This window comes from Harmonia axyridis, chromosome 1 (assembly GCF_914767665.1).
Source record: "Harmonia axyridis chromosome 1, icHarAxyr1.1, whole genome shotgun sequence".
Lineage (NCBI taxonomy): Eukaryota > Metazoa > Arthropoda > Insecta > Coleoptera > Coccinellidae > Harmonia > Harmonia axyridis.
In genome coordinates, this window is record NC_059501.1 from 42,743,042 (window position 1) to 42,762,551 (window position 19,510).

General features: G+C 33.7%; 1 protein-coding gene across 1 annotated transcript in view; it reads left to right on the forward strand.

Annotated features, from left to right (window-relative positions):
• LOC123670814 (PTB domain-containing engulfment adapter protein 1) overlaps positions 1-16,631 on the forward strand; it is a 39,074-nt gene extending 22,443 nt beyond the window's left edge. Inside the window, exons 3-8 of the mRNA XM_045604376.1 lie at positions 4,269-4,508; positions 7,364-7,786; positions 9,300-9,461; positions 11,506-11,614; positions 13,996-14,113; positions 16,440-16,631. Of these exons, the coding sequence (XP_045460332.1) occupies positions 4,269-4,508; positions 7,364-7,786; positions 9,300-9,461; positions 11,506-11,614; positions 13,996-14,113; positions 16,440-16,514 (1,127 nt within the window). The 3' untranslated portion in view covers positions 16,515-16,631. The remainder of the gene's footprint in view (positions 1-4,268; positions 4,509-7,363; positions 7,787-9,299; positions 9,462-11,505; positions 11,615-13,995; positions 14,114-16,439) is intronic.
• Positions 16,632-19,510: the final 2,879 nt, after the last annotated feature.

Below are 19,510 nucleotides of genomic sequence, written 5' to 3' on the forward strand. Positions count from 1 at the left end.
CTTCGTTGAATGGGTTGTATGAATGGTGGCATAGGATTAGAAAAAGGACGCCGAATAGCAAAGCCGACAGATGGAAACACTGCTAGATGAATTCTCAGTGTCAGAAAACAGACAGAAGATAACACAATATTAATAAGAACTCGATCGAGTACAATATGAATATACTAGCAATATTTAGAAAATTCATTCATTCATTCAAAAGATTCGTTGTTCGTTCGTTTGTTCGTTGACTTGACCTCTAGAAAAATATTGTGGAGTTTGCGACCAATAATTGTACAATAATATAATTTATATCGGAAGTTCAATCAGTAAAAATCTCGAAAAGGAAATATCATACGGCAAAATGTTCCAAATGAAAGGTTGATGGTTTTGAAGAGAAAATTCACCTGAGCCAGAACCTCTTTCCCTCTTGGGAGTTGCTTTGGGAGTAAGCTTTGGAATGGAAACGCCTGATTTTAATAACAGATTTCTGTTCTACAACAAAACATTTTCCATCAGAACGACCTTAACATTCACATGAAATTCTGAAGTTTTCTGCTGAACTGTTTATTTTCAATACATGTGCTATCATTGATAATTTAAAAATGGCGAAATCATTTATTTTTATTTCAAAATATGTCACTGAAAAGGATGTATCAATTGAAAGAAGATTTATTGCAATCAAGTAGAAATCTCCGTCAAGCCGTATATCTTTATGCGCAGAACATTTCTCATTGTTTCAACGAATAGTTGAAGAATTTACGACCCCCATCGGACTCTTCCCTGGCTACGGCCTTGGAAGAAAATAATAGTTTTAAATTACAGTTCGAAGAGGACGGAGCATTCAAACTAAGAATTTTGTTGGACATTTCTTTTTTCTGATCTGTGGATTCCTCCAAATATCCCTCAGCAACAGAAGTTTACTTCCATCCTCCTAATCGTTTGATATTTTTGATACCTTCTTCACAATTCGCAAGCAAAGTAGCCGAGGAGCGCTTAAAACTGTGACTTGTGTATAGTTCTGGATTTTGTAGGTGTAAATAAGCTGTAATTTCGGACGGTATTTTTCCTATAAAATTTATTCCTACCGATTGAATTGTACATTTTCCATAACTGTACTTTATGAATAACCGGCGATGTGGTGTTTCCTTCTGACGTAAGTTTGTATAATTTTTGTAAATATCCAGAAAATATCCATTGTTTTTTCTTGACTAATAACAAACAATTTCTGGAGTCCTTGATATTGACGATGATCACGTTTCCTTTATCTTCTATATCGTTGATGGTGATTTTCGTCAATGCTTCTTGTCTGCAGGCACCAGCTCATCCACAATCGTTATCAACTTGATCAAGTTAATTTCTTCAGGTGTCTGACTCATGAATTTTGTTATTTTTTGAGACTTTTTTGACAATTTTGGCCTTTTTTTTTATTGTTATTGTTATTGTACTAGAAGCTGACAATTGTTGGCCGTTTCAAGTTTCCGAACCAATGTCGGCAGAAACTCTCCCATCGCTAGGTTTTGTGAACTTTTCAATGAGTATTGTTTTCATTTGGATCCATTTTCTGTATCATTGTCCTCATTCAGGAGTAAAGTAGGGAATATTTTTCATCAGATGTAATTTCACAAATTATATTATGTTTCATGGTAATAAGTAGTTTAGATTAAGCCCTTATCTGTACATGATGTATTATTATTTCGTTGTTCAATTCGAAGTAAGTAGTGGATATTGTTTTGGGATTATATTCTGTTGATATCCCTTAGTCTGAATGAAATTAAAAAAAATAAAAAATTAAAAAAAATGAAATTTCCCAATATCCAATCGAATACTCCTAGCCACTACTAGGAAGTGGCCATGTTGTGGGTGCCACGAGTATTTATATATTCTGCTTAGATTTGCTCTGGTTCTGACAACATTATCAACATAAGATTCTGTACGAAGCTTGAAACAGCTGTTTCATATCTACAAACACAATCTCAACACTGTCGGCTCTGTTGTAACTATTTTTTTTGTAAATGCGTTGTTTTGCTAGAAATTCAAACTAACGAAATTTTTTTAATTTGGAATGTTCTGAGCGAAAACCGGGATGCATGTTCTATTATCTATATACTCCATTTATAATTCTTTATATTTCCTCCTATTAATTTTCGCTATTTAAATTATTTTATTCTGACTTCGCTAGACCTACTGAGATTGTTTACCGGCAACTTATGCACAATATTATCCTCCTTGAATGGTGTTATGAATTTTACATTACGTCCTTCAGCCCATTATGAATTAAAAATTTTTGGCTTGTCGACAAGCCAAAAATATAATAGTTTATTATTTTTTCATTCAGCAATTAATATCACGCAGTGGCGACGCTAGGGGGGTGTGCCGGGTGTCCCCGAGAATTTTGCTGACCACCCCCCCTCCTAAAATTCGACATACTAAGGCTAAAAGATTAGCAAAACTATAGTTTCGCATAACTTTGGCTCTCCCAAAAAAATCCGGTCTCCTCTTGGCAGACAAGGAAGCAATGAAAATATTTGTTCCATCACACAAATATACATACATTCTGACTGATTATGTCTAACAAAAAATTGATTTTTTAAAATATATTTCTTTGATTTTTTGCCTTCAAAATTCAAAGATCTTGTCCATCACCTAGGAAGATCAATGCGGTAGATATAGCACACGGTTTTGTACCAAATGTCATGCAATTCTGAAAACTTTGAACAGACGAACTACTTCATTCGGTTTTTTGAATTATATACATTCCAGAACATGAACTGTGAAAATTTAAGTGAGGATCGAAATTCTTGTTTACCCGAGGGTTTCCTGAAGGTTAACTAATCCCGCTCCAAAATATCAATCCCGCGGATCCTCAAGAATGCGGGATCTTTAACTCTTTGTACTCAACCTATTAAACATGCTCATAAAAAGGTCTTATGCTATTAAAAACATACTATAATATAAAAGTGTTTATTTCATGGCAACAGCTGTCAAGTTTTGCTGCGGGTAAACTCAAAAAAATTGGCGGCAAGTCCTGTCTCACAGTTTTTCCAACTATAGAAACCATTTCTTATTCAAAATTGAGCGTTTGTGATTGTAAACTCCAAGTTTGTACCCGTAGCCTTACTTCATCTACATTCAAAAAGGGTCATTTCATGTTTTGATAACTGGTCAATTGTTGTTCGTACTCGTGCTCGTATAGCCATAGAGGAAGTTTTTTATTCTGGCACCCACGTAGTCGTAGTACGAATATTACGATTCGAATCCTCTTCTAAATTCTAAGGCGATGGTTCACTTCTCGTTGCTAGATTAGATAAAGATAATTTATCCTCATCAGCATAAGTGAAATGTTCTTCGGTTTGGGATTGTTTTGTCTTCTAAAGGCGTCTCTATTTGCTGCCTTTCAGTCAAATTCTTAATTTCATTTCGTACTGTTGATTTGCTATGAAGTACAAATAATGTATCTTCTTGGCCATTTGTAGAAATTGACTGTTATATCCCAGAAATTACAGATACTGAGATTACTGAGTTTTCTAAATACTATACTTACCATCAATGAACGGCGCTCTTTTATCCTAGAAAATAAGGCTTCAACCATTTCTTTACTCTATGTCGAGTTATAATGACTTTACAATTTGCTGATCATGAATCGTAGTGTAGTTTCAGCAGTAACTAATGTTGCATCTTCATCCATAACTTATGAGTGGTTTACTGCTTTTGGACCTTTCAAAAGACGTTTGCGTTTTTATTGCCTAATATGCAATTTCAATATTAAATCCCGCAGATCTCGCATGGAAAATTCCACAATTTTGATCCCGCAGAATTTCAGAGGTAACCAGCATTTGCGGAATTAGATTCCCTAGTTATAATGAAAATACCTATTGGGTATCATTTTTTCGATATTCTTTTTAAATTTTCTAATGTTCCTAGTTACGCAATCATGAAGATTGCATGCTGCACGGAATTGTTTATTTCATATCTGAATGCAAATTTTAATTTCGATCCATGAACTGGACCATGATATTTGCGATTCATATCTTCCTGCAAATTTCATGTTTTCAGGTATTTCTGATCAGAATTTATCGTGTTTACGGATGACCAAATTATATACTCTGAGATGCTGTTTGTCGGTAAACAGAATCAACAAATCATTCCTGCAAACATCGGTGTACTATTGGTAGTCGAGGCAAAATCCTTACTAATGCCGCTAAATACAAAATCCCGTATGAAATTTGACGTTTTCTTTATAATTATATAATTGACCATCTATTGTAATATCTGATTTACTTTTGCAGGTATTGATGTTGTGAAAGAAGCTATAAGAAAACTAAGGTTTACGCAACAATTACGTAAAAGTGAATCTGGTGCCAAAACGAAAAAAGTGGAATTAACAATAAGTATAGATGGAGTAGCCATACAGGAACCTAAGACGCATGTCATTCTACACATGTTCCCCTTACATAGGATATCGTATTGTGCTGATGATAATGGCGAAAAACGGTTCTTCTCCTTTATTGCGAAACAAAACAATCAAGGTGAGCATATCTTACAAACTCTTAATATAATTGTGAAATTCGAATGTTGTGACTATGACCGTTATGAGTTATACATATATTATATTATTATCTACTGCTTTTGTTCACTAAATTATTGTCACAATTGTCGATAGCGATAAAATGAATTAATGGATTCGGAAAAGAAATCTGCATGTTCTGTGTTGCATATAGCTTCCCATACAGACTCAGATTTCAGAGAATCATTTACAGCATATGAAATTCAAAAAATTGATTCGTGGAAAATCCGGTCGTGCAGTCGACTATTGAGAAATAAAATATTTTATCCACTCCTATTGAATCATATATTATTTATTCAACTGCTTTTGAGCAATTAATAGTATCTGTTAACAGTGTTAACAAACAATGACTTACTCACTATAATAAATCGCAAAAGATGGCTCTGCGCTTCAATACCTCTCTGTGCTTCTATTCGATTGGCCGAAAGGGACATTCCATTGTTTTTGAGGAGAGGAATGTCAATCCGGTAATTTTGTCGTTTTCAAATTAAGTTGATTATATAACTTGTTTTGATGAACCAATAGAATTCGTGAATTTTCCATAGTTACGGCGTATTGAAAAGCGAATATACTCTTGACGACGTAGTATAATCGTTTTGGTGTTTCGCCCCCTGCCATATTGTGATCATTTCCATAATAACATTCGTGGACGTTCGCTGAAAAAAAAGTAAGAAGTAAGTAAGTAATAAGAAATACAAGAATTATAACAATTCGATAATCATTCCTGCTCACAGAACGTCCAAACATAAGCGAATTTTCAGAGTAAAAAGGGTTGAATAATCATCTTCCTGTTTCGGTAAAAAAGCTTGAAGTTACTATGTTCAGGATTAGATTGAGGCAATTATTACGGAATAAGGTGTTTTATAACGCGAATGAGTAGTTGCGGGGTACATACAGTGTGGTCCTACGAAAATTTAACACCTCGATTTTCCGGCTTTAAAATTAAAATGTGGAAAATTGCTCGGACCCGTCAATTTCTGATTCTAGAGGAAATAATTTTTCCGCTCTTCGCATCACCGTAACTGCAACCCCCTAACGGGGTGAGTACAATCTTTTGATTTTGAATAGGTGTGAGGTGTGTTGCGATACATCATTTTGAAGATCTTATTGAATACTATATGATCCTGAAATTTCGATTCCATCATTTCCAAATTAACGAAAATTTCCATCATTAACGAAATGACAGGAAAAAACTGGACGAGTACAACTATTACATACCTTTTTATCTACTCCTATTGTATTATACAGGATGGCCATTTGAAAACGAAACAGACGAGATTACAGACGAAATGAAGTTTTTCGATAGAAATGCTCGGACAGGTCGATTTCTGTTTCGAGGGGGACAACTTAAGATGCAGGTTACGGACGCATAGCGCTTCAACCCTTGCTGCTACAACCCCCACCCCCAATTTTTGAATAGGGAAGATGGGGTGAGTGATACCTCAATTTAAAGGTATTTTTATACTGATTTCAGCACAGTAATTGTTTTTTCATTTTATGCATTAGTTCTCGAAATATTCATGCGTTCGTTTGTTAGGAAGGAAGCCACAGTCATGGTTGTTTTGAAGCTCAAAATGTCGATTTTTCACAAAACACTACAAGTGCCATGAAAACACCACTTCATTTTCAAATACTTAGTTAAGAATATTTCGAGAACTAATGCATAAATGAAAAAACAATTACTGTGATGAAATCAGTATAAAAATACCTTTCAAATAAGGTATCACTCACCCCATCTTCCGTATTCAAAATTTGGGGGTGAGGGTTGTAGTAGCAAGGGTTGAAGCGCTATGCGTCCGTAACCTACATCTTAAGTTGTCCCCCTCGAAACAGAAATCCACCTGTCCGAGCATTTCTATCGAAAAACTTTATTTCGTCTGTAATCTCGTCTGTTTCGTTTCCAAATGGCCACCCTGTATATTCATTATTCAACTGTTTTTGAGCAATTAATAGTATTTATTAACAAACAACGTGAGTTATAATAACTCATTGCTATAACTCACTAAAATAAATCGGAAAAGATGGCTCTATATTTCTGATAAGTCAGCGACTTTTTGAATAAAACGAATTTTTTTCGGAAAATCACTTTTTTTTCTAAATTTTTTATTCCCTCCAAATACATAACAGGTTTTTTCAAGGCTCTCAAAATAAGCGTTTGTTTCGGTAATACCTTCTTCATTTGACTTAAATCTCTCACCGCCCAGCCTATTTTTGAGGTTTGGAAACAGAAAATAGTCGCAGGGGGCTAGATCTGGAGAATTAGTTGGATGAGATAGCAGTTTGTAGTCAAAAAATGAAAATTTGTGTCATTCGATTTGATGGATGGATCTATATGCACTTTTTCTACTCTTCCGATATCTGAATTCCAAAATATTTCAACAATAATACAGTGTTACTTTTAAATGCTTTTCAGAAAATTACATTCCTTATTACAGACCTAGAATTTCGAAAAGAATTTTTCATCACAACGTTGCCTTTCTAATATTACTTACTATGTATGAATCATACCAAATTCGATTGACTGTTTCGAGAGTCGTTTAAAATTTCTACTCATTTCCGCAAAACGAGAATTTTGAGGTGAACATCAATATAAATTTCTAACTCACACAGTTGTCTTCTGGTCTTGATCTGGACTTGAGCTGAAATACCTTGAGATGGAATTGACAAGCTTTACCTAAAGTTCGGAAGAAAGCGAGGCATTGAGAACACGACAGCAAATAGAGCTCCGGAAATAATATTCGACTAAAAAGCATACCCATCTTTTTGTACAATCACTGACCAACAAAAATGATTATTATTATTAAATTTTCTTTTCAGTGGATGGCAATGATGAAGAGACCCATGAATGTTTTGTTTTCATATCCGATAAACTAGCAGAAGAAATTACCTTAACCATTGGCCAAGCATTCGAATTGGCTTATAAGAGGTTTTTAGAAACATCTGGAAAAGATTTAGAAGCTCAACGACGGGCAATTATCACCCAGCAATATATAAAACGTCTTGAATTGGAAAATAATACATACAAGATGAGATTGCTATACTTATCGCAATTGAGTAGTTGTAAAGGCGATTTAGACCAATATTTGAGAAAGCACCATATTAAGAATATACTAGAAATACCCCCTTCTACCAGTAATACTAGTTCCAAAGGCACAACTGAAGAAGACGTTAAAACAAGAGAAACCAATGGAAAAACTGATGCACTCTTAGATTTAACATCAGAGGGTGATAATGAAAATGGTAAGCCCACACATTTATCGAATAAACTGATTGTTTATAATTGAAAGTTGTCGTATTAAATGAAGGGTCAGGTAATTCATCAGAATAATCATTTAGTAGAAAATTACGTAGGTTCTCTATTCACTTTCGAATATTGGATCGATTGACTATCGATCGGAATTTACGCATGGAAATATTATGTAAATATATAGTGCTTCTTATATGTTTTCCTATGCTGGGCACATCTTCAGGTTTATAAGTTCCAATAATGTACCTCTGGAATAGTTGAGGGAAAAAGAGAAGTAATTCCCTCAAATTTCGACAGTTTAGACGTTTAGGAATGTATAAAATTCAAAGATCTGATACAAAAGACAAAAGCAATGACGGAAATTTGAGCCCTCCTCATTCGCATCTTCATTCGTGATCGCCAATTGTACCCTTGTACCACTATTCCACTCATACACAGTTATGTGGTCTCCAAGGGCCCAATTGGCGAATGAATGAACGAGCGTTAAAAAGCTCCTGACTCCAGTCAGTGCTCTTTTCATCTTTTCTCGAAATTTTTATTTTGCAATGATCTTGAATTTTTCAAACTGAAGTTGTTGTTAAATCAGCTAATTAATTATTCACAATTCAAAAAAGCTTCGTTCTGAAAAATGTAAGATATTTCTCAATGAATTTAAATATTCAGTGAATTTCGGTTAAACTAAACAGTTGTACTTACAGTCCTTCATAGATTCCTTGAAATCGGAACTAGCTGATTTTTCATTTAAGCAGAAGGAGTGCTACTGATTTACATTATTATTCAAGATTTTTTTTAAACCCAGAAATTTAAAATTTATCAGAACAAATCATTGATAAACGAAATATAAAAAAAATTGGTATTGTCGAGATTGCTACTCGAAACTGCTTTCCCATATGGGAAGTCAACTGTTTGAAGGTATCCTTGGTTTAGTGTTATTTATGTCTCAATATAAGCCTAGGAAGATAATTATACAGGGTGTCTCAATGAAAAGGAGTCAACACTGATATTTCCAATAATATAATAAATAGCGGAATATTTGTTTGCTATTCGCATTGTATAGTAGGTAAGGAGACATTTATTCAAATCAAATATTCATATTTAGCACTATTCGCTTCCATACAATATACAATAAATAATACAAACACATTGCAAACATGTGACGTACATTCTGAAATACTTCAGGTATTAACTACATTAGTTGAATAATTTAGGAATGCAATCACTTATTATTATGCCCGCAAGTCTTCCAAAATGTTCGTGAAATGTTCCAATCGCGTTTGTATTATTGCATGAAAGTGAATGGCTCTCAAATTGAACATTTAATTTCAATAAATGTTTCCTTACGTGTACTAAATGAAATGTGAATATAAGACAGATATTTGTTTTTTTTTTACTGAAATACTACTCTAAAAATATCGAATAGGCCATCATGTGGTCATGAATAAACACTTTTTCATCATCATTATTTTCATGTAGGTATGTATTTTCATGTATTTTTCATACTTTCAGCGCCACCTGTGCCACCAAGAATTTTCGACAGTAACCCATTACCATCTGTAGGTACTAAATTGGAAGGTCTTTTGCTCAATGAGTTTGATCAAGAAGATAATGATTTTGATCCTAGATCCTTCGAACAAACCAATGAAAGTATTCAACCAAAGGCACCTTTGAGTGAGTAATTCCTTGAATAGGAAATCTTTATTTTCTGTACACATTAGCTGATGTATAGAGAATTATGATAAGTATAAACACCGTTTCAGTTTTCAATTATTGAGGTTGAAATTCGTTCCACAGGAATAAAACATGGAAGCTGGCAAAACCAACAATTTGGATTTTCAGTAATAAAATTTTGATATTTATAACATTCAAAAAAGCTTAGGGTATGAATATTTGTCAAATAGTCCATTTTAGATCTCATCTTAAAAGTAGGTTTTTGTCGTTCATTCAAATTGAAAAGGGACCACCAAGAAGGGGATTCAAACATATTTTCTTCAAAGAAATTGCCAAACTATGGTACCTCTTAATGAAACAAAAACTAGAACCTTTGTGGAATAAGTTTTTGGAATTGCTGCTGAACAGAAACTACTCCTCAATTCGAGAAAAAACTCCAGAAAAAAATAAGCATATTTCTGCCGCTTTTAATATAAAGAAGAAAACTGCGAAAATTTTAAAGAATCTAATTTTGAAATATTTATGAAAACCGATGCACAAATGATTCCATAAAGGTTATTTAAATAATATGAAGAATAATTATTCCATTTCAAGATTTGATTTTCAAATCAGCTGATTCGGCAAGGGATTCACAGCAGAAAAAATCTGCAAACTTTACCAGACAAAAAAAGTTCAAAAGCTGTTTCGACCGAAATTTTGTGGATAATGATCAACTGTTACCATTAAGATATTCCAGAATAATACTCCATTGAATTGGCATGGATGGAAATGAAGGAACTAATTGTTCAATTTATTCCTTCCAGTATGATCATCTAGAGAACTTCACTGGTAGGGTGGAATATAAGCCAACATTTCCCAAAACATTGCTGGAAAAACTCATCAAAAGGGAAATGGGTGTAGTTTTAAAAAAAGATAATAAAGATTATAAATTAAGAAGGTCAAATGAGTCTATTTGGTTAAGGTAAAATCTGGGATGTCATAATTTGAAATTGAAGATTTATGACTCGTTCACTTATGGAAAAAACATCGACAAATCCAAATGTAACAACTTTCAGACTTTTTCTGACTACAAATCCAAATTAGTTAAGGGTGTTTTTGTATAATAACATGCCTGTAGGAATAAATTCTATATCAAAATGGAAAACGTCATCAGCGAAAAATATTGGAATGAGCTCAAAATTTTCAAATTAACGAACAATTACCCTACATCACAACTTCTGCCATAAAATGTGACAAAATTGGTCAATAAAGAAGTTAATGACCAAGAGTTAATTAATTGGAATAATAACACTAACTTAGTAACTGTAGAGTAGTACTCTATCCTATATTTGAAGAATTAATTAAAATTCACATTTCAAATCAAATCTATACCTAGATGCAGAATATCATCGGGTTCCGTCTACTATAATCGTGAAGAATAATCTCCGAATATTCAACTACAACAATTGTAATTTCACTTCGAAAATTATTCTAAAAAATAAAAATGTTCCAATCTAATACCACATCCAATGTTGGTTTCTCCTAGAATTATTGTTTTCTACGATTTCTCAAACATGATATTACCTTTTGACTAATTTTCTCGTGAATTCAACTCCATATAGAATTTGAGCTGTTGAAATTTCATATCTACTATTTCTAGTTGTATTACATATCATCGTTGATCTGAGAAAACCTCTCAAGTGACAAATACCCGATTTTACAGGAAGCACATAAACCTCTCTTCTGACTTTAATTCTATTTAACTATATATGGTTTCCAGGGGATTAAAATAAATTGATATACCTACTCAGACATCAGTTTCGATCTATTTTGCGTTTTCTCTTTCCCTGGGAAACGAAAGAGGTCTCGCAAACGACAAAAAAATTGTCGCTCAAACGTCTACATTTGGTCTAACGCCGTCACTGATTGTTAGATTTTCCAAAAAAAAAGGATTTGTCAGTTTTCTTCTAACGCACTAGACTATAAGTATACAGCAGATAATAGAAATATTCTCAAACTTCTCAACTATAACTTTCAATTTCTTTAAAACAAACTTTTCTTCTAGTTGCACCTCCACCGAAAGCTCCACGTAAGCAAACTATGAATAATAATGTAATTGAAAATAGTGATGCTTGGAGTTCGCCTTTCTCGCCAGGAAGTCCATCGACCAATAGGTGAGCTGATCTTGAATTATTACCGAAAATTGATTAGACATTCATTTCAAAATTTTATAACAAACCGCAATAATAATAACTCTATAATTTCCAATTGGAAATTATAGAGTCTTCAACCGAAAAGAGAGGATAAAGAAAATTTTGTTTTGGTTGAAGAGCAAGTCCTTCAATATAAATTATGTTAGCTTATTCTGTAAACGTTTACACAAACCAGTCACTACACCGATACGGGGAGACAGAGTTTTTGCTGAGGTTTTTATCTGTTCTCTTGTGTCATACGTTGAAATGTATGATGCCCCGTTACATTTCCTCTGCTAATACTGAGATTCATCGACACATATGCTTGATTGTTTGAAATTAATATCTTGTATTGCTCTTTCTCAAAAGAATATATATCATTTTTAGTCATCTTGGCTTGGAGAAGAGTTGATGTTTTTTAAATGGGACATCCTACATAAGTCTTGATTAAAATTATACAATGGACACAAAATGGATCAGATCTCAAAATAAAAAACATACTCATATACAATATCCCATCAAAAAAATGTAGTCTGATATCCGTTTCAATGATATTGAGTTTTTTGACTTCATTTTTCTATGGGACACCTCATATATTTATTTTTTTCATTTATTTCTAGATTTAATTCATTTTGTATCCATTGCATTATTGTAATTCAGTTATTGTGTTGGTGTTTTTTTAAATGGGACACATTTAATGACTGGATTAAAATTTGACGTACACTAAATAAATTAAGTCACCAAATGAATGAAAAATATTTATATACAGGGTATCCCGGGAGGAATGCGACAAACGAATACCATGAATTGAGGTCAACATGGAGGATCCGTATCAAGTGGTTTCAATCGCCTGAGTGCCTTCGTTTGGGAAATACAGGGTGATATTCATCTTATGAGTGAAATTTCAGAGTTCAAGAACTCTTTAACTAATCGACCGAATAATTTAAAATTTTGAAGTTGGCTGAAAAAACTATAATTTTCAAAATAATTCTACCAATAAATTCAAGATTCCAAGAACTATGAAATCTCTTTCATGAAGAAATGCTTATTGGTCACCCTGTATGACGGTGGCAAGCAGATTTTTAGAATTTTGATTATGAATAAATTCTTTGTGATTACGAAAACGAAAAAAATATTGATATTGTCGTATAGCGTGTTCCAATATTCACGAAAATAGAAAAAGTCTATCCCGGATCTTATTCCTTCAATTTCAGAAATATTGAAGTAAGACGATAGTAAATGGTGACAAAAATTGAAATTATTCAGTGGATTTGTTGAAGAGTTTTTGAACTTTAAAAAATTGACTCATGAGGGAATGTTTATTTATTACCCTGTATGACCATGCCAGGCAGAGATAAAAATTTTTAATAATGAATTAATTCTTTGTGGTTACGAAAGCGGAAAAAAATCATAATTTTCAGGTACAAGGTGATCCAATATTCACGAAAATAGGAGAAGTCTGAAATTTTCCTAGTCCAGATCTGATTTACTCGAATTCAGAAAGACAAAACTTCAAAATTTGAAATTATTCGGTCGATCAGTTGAAGAGTTATTGAACTGTGAAATTTCACTCATAAAATGAACATCACCTTGTATACCCAAACGAAGGCACTCAGGCGATTGAAATCTCTTGATACGGGTTTGATGACCTTAATTCATGTTATTCGTTTGTCGTATTCTTCCCGGGACATCCTGATAAGTCCCATCGAAAATTCAAGACGAAAAACTCAATATCTTTGAAACTGATGATATTTTTGAAGAACCGATAATGGAATAATTCCTTACAAATCTGCGGCTAAAAAACTGCGTCGAATAATATAGGATGTCCCATTCAAGAAACACCAACTTTGCTCTATATCTCTAAAATGGTAATTGATATCTGTGATTTCTTATGAGAATCATATAAACCTTATAAACTAATGAAAATAACGTTTAAGAATTTTTTGAATATCTCGAACAGAAACCAAGATATACCGAAATATTTGAATCAGTCACTTTTCAGAAACCCCCTGTAACTCCAGAACGAATCAAGATATCTATGATCTGGTTTCTGATATCTTATTATTTCGAAAAGGGAGCTCAGGGTCCTTGAAGATTTTTTCCCTGAGTCTAATAGTTTTCGGGTTACAATGAGCATCGAATTTGGCACATCGAATTTGGTACACATATTTCAACAGCAGATTCAAGAATCAATTCTAAAATTTGATTCGTGACAACATAGCAAATATTCGTTCCTGTGGGTTTTTTAACAGAATTGCATTTAGCCAAAGTGATCAATTTCTTGAATTTCATCATCGAGTGATAGATATCTAATGTTTCGGAGTTAAAATTGCTATCTGATTATAACCCGATTATATTTTCAGCCTCACAAGCCCAAAAATTCTGGATCCATTCGAGATGGGAGATTTTGGCAATACAGCGACTACCCAAGATATCGAAAATGCTCTAGGTTTATTGGACAAAAAGATATTGGAAATGAAAGTGAGTTTTAAAGAAGTAACTTTTTGGTTTTATGTTCACCATTAAAAATATACAATGCGAGTTTCTCTTCCAATGTATTTTGAGGTGGATTAGGACTATTGGCAGCGTAAGGCGAAAGGCAAATCTGGGCTCTCGTAATCACGGTCACGAGTTTTTGAGATATACAGGGTCCGGCAAAAAAACCTCCCTGATTTCAATAGGCATTTGCAAAAAGAATAAGAAACATATAGAACAATTACTTATATTTGTGAATAGCCTATATGATGCCATTTTACATCACTTAGTACACTTTACTTGGTTTTGAAAATTATGTCTGATAAATGATGTCCCCCATTGTTAAGACATTCACGAAGTCTTTCCCTGAAGTTGTCCATAGTTCTTCGTGTAACTTCCCTTGGAATGGCTGCCACTTCCTGCCTAATGGCATCTTTTAGTTCTTGCAGAGTTCTGGGACGATGTTTGTACACTTCAGCCTTTAGGTATCCCCACAGAAAGAAATCACAAGGTGATAAGTCGGGTGACCTTGGGGGCCAGGAAATGTCTCCTCTTAAAGAAACAAGACGTCCAGGGAACAACTCTCTTAACATTTCCATGGACCGCCGAGCAGTGTGAGCTGAGGCTCCGTCCTATTGGAACCAAACTTCTTCTTCCTGATGGTCTAAAACAAACTGGTTTATCTTGGGTTGGAGAAATGTCTCTATCATGTGACAATAGCGATCGGTATTGACCGTTACTGTTTGTCCATCTTCTTCAAAAAAGTACGGTCCCCACACACCAAATTCCGCAACTGCGCACCAAACTGTGACTTTTGGGCTGTGTAGTGGTTGTTGGTGCAGTTCCCTAGGATTTTCTGTAGCCCAGTAGCCCAGTAGCGTAAATTCTGTTTGTTAACAGTTCCACATAAGTGGAAGTGGGCTTCATCAGAAGAAATGAAGACAGCATCTGGGGGAATGTTTTCCAAAATGTCATCACATGCAGGCGTGCGAGTTGCATAATCTAAGTGATGTAAAATGGCATCATATAGGCTATTCACAAATATAAGTAATTGTTCTATATGTTTCTTATTCTTTTTGCAAATGCCTATTGAAATCAGGGAGGTTTTTTTGCCGGACCCTGTATAATGATACATGTCAGTTATAGTACATTCATACTACAAAATTCTAAGTGGATAGCGACCTCAAAATCATAGAAAATTCGAATAGAATATCGAAATAGTAATTTACGTAACAAGTCCGGAAAATAGGGTTTTTTTGGACGAATAGACAAAATTCCAGGACGAGCGTAAGCGAGTCCTGGAAGTCTGTGAGTCCAAAAAAACCATTTTCGGGCGTGTTGCTACAATATTTTTTCGGCAACCATGTAGAATAACACTATCGCTGCTGCTTTCCATATTTTATTGCGATTGCGATCAAAAAACATTCAAATTTTTGACAACTAATTTCATATGAACTGTCAGCCGTTATCTCCGTTGCTCTGGATTCTATGATTCTTTTCCGGCCTAGTCCGGGAAGTACGTACTTTCCGGACTAGGCCGGGAAATGCTACTTTCTCAGAGAAAAAGCGTCCGGGAAATGAGCACTTCCCGGACGGTTGCTGAAAAAATGTATTTTCGCGTATATTTCAGCATACTAAAAATTGGGTGTACTTTCATGTTAATGACTTCAATTCAGTATTTTCGTCATATTTTTATTCAACCAATTTAATTGATTGCGTTAAGACCAATTAAATTCATATTGAAAATGTGAGAAGATCGTATGGCATTAGAAATGATATACATCGTTTCATTCGTTAGATAGGACTGATAAACTTGACGTGCCTGCAAACGGCATCATCCAGGTTATGAATACAGGATAAAGCAGAATAGTTATTTATAATACAAGTGCAGAAGGCATTGATATTCTTCCACGAGTTCAAAATTCAAAAACGAGCCACGAAGTGGCGAGTTTTGGAATGAACGAGTGGTAGAATGAGCCTTCTGTACGAGTATTATACATTATTTTCTATAATTCATTGCATTTTCATTGAAATTGATGAAATATTTCCATAAATATATTTTAGTGATTTTTGCATTGAAAAATGTTGGTTGGCAGAACTAATTTCTTTAAGGCAAATTGATGAATTGACAGATAAAGCCGTGGCGGAAAGTTCGGAGTACCAACATAGAATAATAAAATATAACCATGAAAACTGTGCGTTTCTGATATATTCTCGCACGATTTTGTTCTACAAGATGTGGAAGAATGAACGGAATAACCACAGAATTAGAGAAAAATACAATTCGATATGTATTGATGCGGTAATATTGATTTGAGTTCTTTACTTGCAGACTGGATTCAGCCAAGGCATATCATTTGGTAATGATGATTTTTCTCTGGAAAGTTTGGATCCATTGAAACACTGAGAGGCCAGTGAAGAAGTTGTGAAGTCATGAAATTAATTTATAGCTGATCCATTGCATTGATATTGATTATAAATAGATTATATAAATATTTTAAGGAATTATATTTTTCGAATATCATTCAATGTGTTTTCTGTTTTATTCACAATTCTTATGATAGGTGAGTGGTGATAGTTCTCAATAAAATATAAAAGCAATATGGAAATCTGTAGCTAAGCTTAGCTGATATAATGATGAGTTATTTTAGTGGTATGAGGATCAGTTTTCAGGAAAATTATATGCCCCTTCAGGCAGCCAAGGTTTCGTCAATGTTATCAACATCATGAGCGCAAGCTGATAAATTTAATTTCCTATGTTGACTATTCCGTCCAGACATACTCAAAGCGAAATGCCAAGATTTCTAGAGCAATCAATCATAAATTTATTTATGAAGGTACTGAATAAATTGAGTACCTTCATAAATAAACGTGATAAGTGAGTGTTAGTTTATGATTGATTCTTCAAGAAATCTTGGCCGTCGCTTTGAGGAGGTTTGGACGGAATAGTTAACATAGGAAATTACAATGTATCAACTCGCCCTGATGAAATCAATAAAATTGACGAAACGTTGGCTACCTGAAAGAGTATAATTTTCCTGAAACTGATCCTCATATCACTGAAACAACTCATTATCAAAATTTGTGTAATAGAAATCAACACAATATTCGGTCTCGACAGTACTTTCGACTCAATTATGGATTTTATCATAGGAAATCAACCGATCAATCGATAGAGACAAGTCATTTGAATAATTTAAAATCGACATAGATACACTCAATAATCATATCCTCCCATTCCTATAAAATCATATAACTTCATTATCTCATCGCAAGAGATAATAATAAGAGATTAATAAACCTCATATTTCCTATCATCATTCATTTCCTATCTTTTTAGTTTTTCGATAATGATTCTAAATTAGGAAAATCCGAGGGAAAATCCATATTCAAATATTATAAGAAATAAGAATTTAATACTTGCAATATATTTCTTTCTTCACAATATAATTGATATGCATATACAGGGTGTTTCACGAATGATTGTACAGGCTTTCAGGACAGATGCAGGACATTTTGGTGAGGCTGAATCACTGTTCGAAATATGTCGTAACTATATTCGTTCAAGAGATTCGGGGTGTTTCGAGTTTTATTAAACGACATAACTCTTGAACGCATAAATGGATCTTCATGAAATTTTGAGGGAATGAGTATAGGCCAATGCCAAATATTTGCCCATAATGACTTATCGACAGCACAGGTCTGGACTGAAAAAAATTACATTATTTATCCCACATCTTGTATATACAATTTTCAAAAATCTCTTCAGAATTTACAATAAATATTCTTTCAAACAAGCCTATTTGGATCAGTGGCACACTTCGCATCATCATTTTATGAACCATTGATTATTAAGAATTTTCAATTTATAGTAAACACGTACCTGTGAATCGCCGAATAATGCGTCTATTAATATTGAATCGATTGAAATTCTCAGTAACATGCTGCATCTTATTCCATCCAATACATGAATGTAGGGGCAACATCAAATATTTTTGCAAAACTAAATTTAACCGAAAACTCGAATTAACATTCAACATTTGATTGGACTATTATGAAATGGACCTAATAATAAAAATGTAAAATGTATCTTATTAACATGTGTGGAACTGAAAAATATTGACAATAAATAAGAGAAAAAATTATATCTTTTTTCGAAAATATCAAATGAGCTACAACTTTCTTCAAAATTTCCGGTCGATTTCGTATTTCTTCACATGCAGCTTGAATACGATTAATCAAATGCTTCCTGTCTATGATTCATTCGGAGAAAACTTCATTTTTAAGTGCCCCCATAGACAATAATCCAAGCATGTAAGATCTGGGGATCTTGCAGGCCAGTCATAAGGTCCCCCCCTACCCAACCCTGGATAAAATTCATTCAAATGCGCTACAATTTCACGGGTAAAATATGACGGCGCTCCATCATGTTGGAAGTACATTCCTCTTGGAATATTGCTTCCATCATTCAAGAGCCCTGGCAAATGCTCGATTAAAAATTGTAGATATGTCACTCCATTCAGCCTGTGTGGAAGAATTTATGGTCCAATTTTATTGTAATTTGATTATTTCAAATAATAAGAACCATTAGAGTTATTCAATATTGTTAATACCACAACAAATATTGTTTGAAAAACGATGTTGTGAACTGCGTTTCCTAATCATTTTCGGATTCATTCGGGACCAAATATGTGCATTGCGAACATTCAAAATGACATATTTTATGAAGGTCGCTCCATCAGTAAAAAGCGTTCTGAGAATAGCTCGTTGGTTCCGAAAAACCCATCTGCAAAATCGCAACCGAGAAATCAACTTAAATCTTTCAGCGCGCGATGTTGCATCCAACCACAAACCACTAAATTTCGGCGTGTTATGGGCGACTTTTCTGGACTGGATGCTCTTGAAATATCACAAAATGATATTTCAATATTATAAAATATAATATTATATTGTTCGAATGTTCAAATGTTAACGATAAATATAATTTTGAAATGTTTCAAAATAAATACAAATGCCAAGATTTTTCTGAAATCTAACAATGTAAAGTTTCGAACATTAGCATTTGAGTTAATTTTGAAACGTTCAAAATATTCTAAGATTCTAAGTATGTGCCTGGATTAATTTCCTTAATACACTGTCCCTCTGACTCATTTTCTCACATAAACAGGAGCATGAGGAATTTAATTCACTCTTGAGTCAAATTTTTTAGATTCTAAACGACTTTTTACCTTTCAAACTACTGGATCAATATTTCATTCTTCCGAAGATTTGAATGCTCTGACGAAATAAAAATTGTACCCAAACGATTAAGTTTTTTAATTCCAATCCTTGACTCCTGTGGTCTCATAATAATCGGAAGATGCAAATTCTCTTAATTTTATTATTATGAGTAGGAGAGGATTC